The sequence below is a fragment of the Papaver somniferum genome, chromosome 2 (assembly GCF_003573695.1).
Source record: "Papaver somniferum cultivar HN1 chromosome 2, ASM357369v1, whole genome shotgun sequence".
NCBI classification, from domain to species: Eukaryota; Viridiplantae; Streptophyta; class Magnoliopsida; order Ranunculales; family Papaveraceae; genus Papaver; species Papaver somniferum.
In genome coordinates this window covers 162,499,460-162,506,948 of record NC_039359.1, presented here as the reverse complement: position 1 = coordinate 162,506,948, position 7,489 = coordinate 162,499,460, and the positions used below count along the sequence as shown (strand labels likewise).

The window sequence follows — 7,489 nt, the reverse complement described above, 5'->3', positions numbered from 1 at the left end:
CACAATGTCAGAGATTGACTCTTTTGCATCCAAACTGGTTGATAGAAGTACATGAAATTTACAAAGGTGACCAAGTTGCTGAGGAATTGATCCCACAGCTTACCCTGCATAGACCCAAGGAGAGTGACTTTACTTATCAGCAAGAGGAACTGAGGTACAAGGGCAGAATCTACATTGCCCAAGGAGGAAACCTAAGGAAGAAGGTTATTTACTCAAGACACTCCTCTTCTGTAGGAGGACATTCAGGGATTCAGGTTACCTACCAAAGAGCCAAACTCTACTTCTTCTGGACATGTATGAACTCTGACATCAAGGAGGTAGTGAACACCTTTGAAGTTTGTCAGCAACACAAGGGTTTTAATACAACACCAGCTGGCTTGCTGTAACCACTCCCAGTACCAGGAGAATCATGAGAGCATATTAGCATGAACTTCATAACTGGTCTGCCAAAATCTGAAAGGAGAGAAGTGACATTGGTGGTGTTAGACAGATTTACAAAGTTCAGCCATTTTTTAGCATTAAGCAACCCTTACACTACAACATCTGTGGCTAAGGTATTTATAGATAATATTTAAAAACTGCATGGGATCCCCAAGTCCATAGTTTCCGATAGAGATGTTGTGTTTGTGAGTAACTTTTGGTAGGATCTCTTTACAAGATTGGGAACAACACTACACTTGAGTAGTGCCTATCATCCCCAAACTAATAGGCAGACTAAAAGGGTAAATGCATGCCTGGAATTATATTTAAGGTGCATGACAAGTTTCAAACCAAGTAAATAGGTATCATGGCTAGCAATGGCTCAATGGTGGTATAACTATAGCTACCATACAAGCCTGAAACTTTCCCCTTTTGAAGCCCTGTTTGGATATGCACCTCCTCAGTTTGGGATCTCCACCTCAAAACAAGGAGTCAATGCTGATGTTGATAACTATCTTGAACCGAGGAAAGTTATGAAGTCACTGATGAAAGAATCTCTAGAGATGGCTCAGTAAAGGATCAAGAATCAAGCTGACAAGAAAAGGTCAGAAAGATCCTTTGAGGTGGGAGACTGGGTGTATTTGCGCTTACAACCCTACAGACAGTCCTCAATTCAGGTAAGGAGAAATTTAAAACTTTCTGTTAAGTTTTTTGGTCCTTATCAAGTAGAAGAAAAAGTGGGGAAGGTGGCATACAGACTGAAGTTACCAGAAGGATCAAAGATACACCCAACATTCCATGTATCTCAGATCAAGCCTAAGCTAAGAGTGGGAGTCATGCCACAAACCAATCTGCCAGCCACAACTAGAGAAGGAGAGCTCAAGATGAAGCCAATACAGGTGCTGGACACTAGGAAGATTAAGAAGAACTCTCAGATTTTCCCTCAACTACTTATCCAGTGGGAGGGTTCTGCTGTTGAAGAAGCCACTTGGGAGGACAAGCACTACATTAAACTACAATTTCCCAAACTGATTCTTGAGGACAAGAATCTTCAGAAGGAGAGGGAATTGTCATAAACCTCCTCTTTTAAGTTTATGTTTTTCTTTTGAGTGTTATGGGCGCCCAAGTTGTTTGTTAAGGGCACCCTTTTTAGTGGGGTCAGTTATGTTAGTTAAGGATTGGTGTAGTCCGCACGTGCCTTTCTAGGGGTATTGTGTGTGGTTGAAATAGCCTGTAATTGTCTTCTCTTTGATTCATAAAAAATCAATAATCAGAAAACTGCTTTTCTCCCTCAAAACTTCTTTTCTACCTATTCTAAATCTCTATCCTTAGAGATTTGAGTTGCTTCTGAGCTAATTTGTAGTGTAGATCACTACATAATGAACTCAATGATTCAAGAATAGGGAGCAAAAAACCATGTCTTTTAATCAAAGTATATTTTGGAAAGGCTTCTGATCATGTTAACTAGGATTTATTCTAGCAAAAATGAATTTTGGTGACAGTTGGAGAAAATGGATAAGATGTTGTGTTGATCTTGTAAGATTCTCAGTTTTGGTAAATGGTTCTTCAACAGGATACTTCAAATCCAAGAAAGAAATTAGGCAGGGAGATCCCCTCTCTCCTTTTCTTTTTCTGCTTGTGGGAGAAACTCTTTCTTTCATGATTAGAAAGCTCAGGAACAAGGCTTACTTTCTGTTTTCAAGCAATGGAAGGAGGCAAGCTCATTAGTCATTTGTAATTTGAAGATAACACTCTAATCTTTTTAGATGCATACATAGAACAGGTAAAAAGTTTAAGGCTTTTACTTCTTTCTTTTGAGCAGCTTACAGGCCTTAAAATCAACTTTGCAAAGAGTCAGATTTTTTGTGTTAGTTTTGAAGGTGATTTAGCTCAGTTCTCTTCTATATTGGGTTTCTACTCTGGTCAGTTACTAACAAATTATTTGAGACTTCCTCTTGGAGACAAATCTGGTGGTGTTGCAAAATGGGATAGAATTATGGAAAAATTCATTCTCAAACTTGTAGGATGAAAGAAAAAGTTGTTAAATAGGGTAGGAAAAATCAATCTAATTAAAAGTGTGCTTGGTAGATTGCCAGTATACTTTATGTCTGTTTTTGGGATGCCAGCTTCTATGGCCAAAAAATTAGAAAAGCTTATGAGGGATTTCTTATGGAATGAAAATAAGGGCAAGAAAAAAGTCCATCTCGTGAAATGGCCTACACTTTACAGGAGAAAGAAATTTGGAGGTTTAGAAATTAAGAATTTAAAGAAGATAAATTCAGCTATTCTAGCAAAGTGGCAGTGGAGGTTTGCAATAGAAAAAGATGTGCTATAGAGGAAGATTATTGCAGAAAAGTATGGCACAAAAAAGGATTGGCTCTCAAAACTTCCTAAGACTACTTATGGCACTTCAGTATGGAAAGGTATTATGCATTGCAGCAAATGTTTTAAGAGCCATGTTAAATTCAAAGTTAACTCTAGTAATATTACTAGCTTTTGGATAGATAATTGGCTATTTGATCTCCCTTTTTTCATAAAATATCCAAATCTTTTTGCTGTCTCTAGAGCTAAAAACAAAAGTGTGGCAGAGACTTATGTGGAAGACACTGATTCTTAAAATTTTAATGTTCTTAGAAGATTGAATGTGGCTGCAAGAGGAGAGTTAGCATATTTGCAAAGAAGTCTCACTTCCATCACTATCAATAAAGAAATGGAGGATCTTATCCAATGGTCCATTAGTCCTAAAGGTCAGTTTTCTATTAATCTACCTATGACTCTTTAAACAAAATTCCAGAGGATGATAGCCAAGTTCATATCTTTTATTATATCTGGAAGAAGAAATTCCCACCAAAAGTTAAATTTTTCTTGTGGACTATAGCTCATAATAGTTTTTCAACAAGAGATATGTTGCTCAGGAGAGGTATGGATGTTTCTAAGAGGTGTCTTTTCTGTGATAAAGATGAGACTGTCAATCATTTGTTCTTACACTGTGAGTTTGCTTCAAAAATCTGGGATCATTTTAAGGAGAAGCTGAAGTTGCATTTCACAATGCCAGACGATTTTTTTTCTTTCTTATTCTCTTGGAATATTGTTATACCTTTAAAGCAGCAGTTTCAAATTTGGTGCATGGTATCTGTGGCTATTGTCTGGAGCATTTGGATGGAAAGAAACTCTAGAGTTTTTACAGACAAAAAGAACTCTTAGATTACAGTGCAACAGAAGATCAAGTATTTGCTTTTTACATGGTGTTTGATGTTTCAAAATATGGAGAACCCAACCTTTCAAGATGTTATGACCAGTTGGCCAAGAATTTAATTTGATTACCTGTAACTTTAGGAAGTAGTTTTGCTTACTTCTTTTTTTCTTTCTTTCTTCTTGTTTCTTTTGTAACCCTTGAGGGTGGTATAAGCCTCTTATACCCTCTTTTTTTTTTAACAATACAATTTTTTTACCGATCAAAAAAAAAAAGGACAAGGAGTAAAACATGAATAAACATCAAATATTATGAATTCAATGTACTTTTCTTAATCTAAGAGAATTGACCCCCTCCGCCTATATATGTGGTACGGAAGGAGTATAAACTTAAGGATTTTAGTAGACTAAATATAAAATTAGGTGGCCTAATTACAAAATATTAGACAGATATAAGGTGATCCAGCATTGAGAAAAACAATCACTTTAAAATGGAATAAGGTATGCTCTCCTATTTCAGAAGGTGGACTGGGATTAAGAAGATTGGAAACTATGAATAAATCTCTCCTTATGAAATTGTTCTGAAAAATGCAGAATGACTCAGATGAATGGGCCAAATTCTTTCAAGCAAAATTTTAAAACAAAAAGGGTGAGTGGATTAAATATTATAGAAAATCCTCAATTTTGGACAGGCGTTAAATGTATAATGGGAGAAATGAAGCAATTTACTAGATGGGTGGTTGGAGATGGAAAATCAATATCAGTATAAGTGGGTGTTTGATACTGCACTAGAAGAATTATTCCCAGAAAATGATCATATGTTTAAATTCCCTGACATGAAAATTGTTGATCTATTACTGGAAGGAGAATGGGTTATTCCATTTGAATTACTGGATATGATAAAATTTCAAGATTTACAACTGATACATGGTGTTAGTGATAGAGGAATATGGACATGAACTCTCACAGGAGATTTCTCAGTAGCTTCAGCTGTAGAGTGCATTAGAGACAATTTTCTAGAACTTCAATGGACAAATCAGGTATGGGGTAACTCTATTCATCCTAGTATCTCTAGTGTGGTATGGAAACTGGATAGAAAAATTTGCTCAACAGATGACAATATGAGGAAAAGAAAATTCCACATAGCATCTAGATGTGCACTGTGCAAACAAGAGGAGGAATCATTAGAACATATGCTCTGGAATTGTGCTTTTAGTAGAAAAATCTGGAAATGGTTAAGTGAAAAGTTTAATTTCACTACACCAGCACCCTTTGAGGAAATCCTTAGTTTACCAAAGAACAAAAGTCCAGCAGTTAAAATTATCTGGAAAATTGCAGCTTTTTTGTTCTATGAAGGAAATATGGTTCATGAGAAATAAATGCATTTTTGATAATGTAACTGCAAGTATAGATCAAATAAAATTGAGAGTTATGAAAAGTACAACTGACAGTGAAGTGAGAATGAAGGCAACAATGCGGAACACAAAATATGATCTGCAGATCCTGAAAGCATTTGGAATGAAGAGCAGGAAAGTTAAAAGCCTTTGAATCAAGGATTTTTTTTTGCCAATTACCAAGCCTGCCATATATTCTTCTATGTTGTGGTGGTGCATCAAAAGGGAACCCTGGTTTGGCAGGATATGGTTATGTAGATCTTATGAAGGAGAATTGGTCATAGCAGTTGCAGGAGGGTTGGGTGTTGCAACAAATTATTTGGCTGAAGTTATGGCAATACTGAATGCAGGGGAATTGCAATAAGCAAAGGATATAGGTATGTTATTTTCAGAATTGATTCTTACTCTGTAATGCAAGCTTTTCATACTGGGAGACTACCTTGGTATGCAATAACCATACGGAGAAAAATCTGCACACAGTTATCAAGCTGGTACATGATTCATAGTTGCAGAGAAATCAATTTCTCTTCTGATAAAATGGCAAAAAAGGGAGCCAACTTTAATAAAGGTGACAAAATAATTTTTGATACAAAACCATGTTTTTTGGATTGTCTGGAGAATCCTGATCTATCCTATTTTCGATTTTACTAGATTGTACAGCCACATAAAAGGCTATAAGGTCTCTGTTTTGCTTCAGTTTTGAGAAAAGTCCATAGTGGACTTCTTTTTGTATTTTTTGGATAATATTCGAGCTAATAAAATTCTTATTACTAAGCAAGAAAAAAAGATTTTAAGGGGGCTAGAGCCAAGGTTAGTCAGCCCTTAGCTCCACCCCAGCTACCTCTATTTTAACAAAAATGATACTTTTACTTTTTTATTTTTGGCTAAAAATACCAAAAAAACAAAAGTGGAAATACCACATGTCGTGAAACAAATGGATTATTCGTAACCCAATGTACATAACTGATTTAATTTACCGAACAAATCTTTATTATTTTTATAATCCAAAATCTTTCTTTTCCAATTTTTATATACAGCACCAAAATAATCAAAATTAAGAAGCCTAATTTTGAAAAAGAATAAACTCAATGAAATCGTTAATATAGTTATTCCACTTTCATTATTCTTCATCACTCCTTATTAAACTCGAAGTTTTTACCGTCGATAAAATAATATCACTGGAATAACTTTCCATGAATAAATAATCTTCGCATTGACATCATTCTAAAAATCTAATCATCTCTCGATTTCCATAAACCTCAATGTCAACGTTAAAATTTTTTAGAAAAAAAATCTACGCTATCTCTTATAAGTTAACGAGCGATAAATGATTCAAATATCTACATCAATCAATGAAAAACAGTAAAAAGTATAAGTTAATGAGAATTCTTGAAACATAAGAAAATACTCCTTCCATCCAACTTGTTTGAGAAGAGTCAGAGATGAAGATAGAAGATATAGAGACAAGGAGAAGGATATATTATTATTAGAGAGATTAGGTTACATGGATATAATACATATATATACATAGAGATGGGAAAACCAAAAGGCATCTTTTTTGGGACCCACATCTATGGGATGTAAGCCCTACAACATTCCCCCTTGTGCGGTTCAATAAAACTTCATATGCAGTGCTTCACATAAAGGGCTTCGAATGTAGTTCTTCAAATGTCGTCCTCTCCTTGATGACTTGTGCCAAAATCAATTGCTTTACTAAAACTTTGACAAGGAAAAACCCAGTGGGATAAAACCTTGGTACAACTCTTCACATGTAGTACTTTACATGTTATCTCTTACTTTACATGTAGTTCATCACATGCAATACGATCTTCACAGATCGATGAGTCTAAGTTAATTGCCTCGTTAAAACTTCGCCAGGGAAACCCAGAGGGACAAAATCTGAACTAAAGAAAAAGAGTACAATATTAAGCAAACTTAGAACATAGTTGGACTCGAACATGTTGCCTCATTAAAAACTTGACAAGGAAAACCCAGTGGGATAAAACCTTGACGAAGGGATAAGAGTACAACGTGACAGATGCAAGTAAAGGTGATCTGTTGCAGATGATCACTTTGTTCCGTTGAAGTTAACTAGTTGCTTCACAACTCCTAAGGAAGAAAATCCTTGTGGGACATACAATATCCTTAGTTGGGAAATTACTTCCCGGTGTTTGTTGTTGTCTCATTAAAAACCTTTCCGAGCAACAAAACCTTGTGGGAAAAAGTAACCTCAGTTAAGGAAAAGAGTTCAACACACCATTAGATGCCCCCCTGATGTCAGAAAATTTTCATTGGTCTAATGAAGTCAAAAGGAGTTTATCACACTTTACTTTGGTGACTTGGATGTTTATAGAACCATGTTGTTGATTCTGGAAGTTACGCTGCTTACCGGAATATCGTGTTTCATTTCTTTGATTCAGATATCTACAATAATATCAACGCGATCGTTATGTCTTCAACGTTCAACATACTTGATGCTTTTA

At 35.6% G+C, this 7,489-nt stretch overlaps 1 protein-coding gene across 1 annotated transcript; it reads left to right on the top strand.

Moving 5' to 3' along the window:
* Positions 1–797: 797 nt before the first annotated feature.
* On the top strand, positions 798–1,496 carry LOC113352366. The gene is made up of 2 exons (XM_026596191.1): positions 798–991; positions 1,082–1,496. The coding sequence occupies exons 1-2, from the start codon at positions 798–800 to the stop codon at positions 1,494–1,496; spliced, it is 609 nt and encodes a 202-aa protein (XP_026451976.1).
* The last annotated feature ends 5,993 nt before the right edge of the window (positions 1,497–7,489 follow it).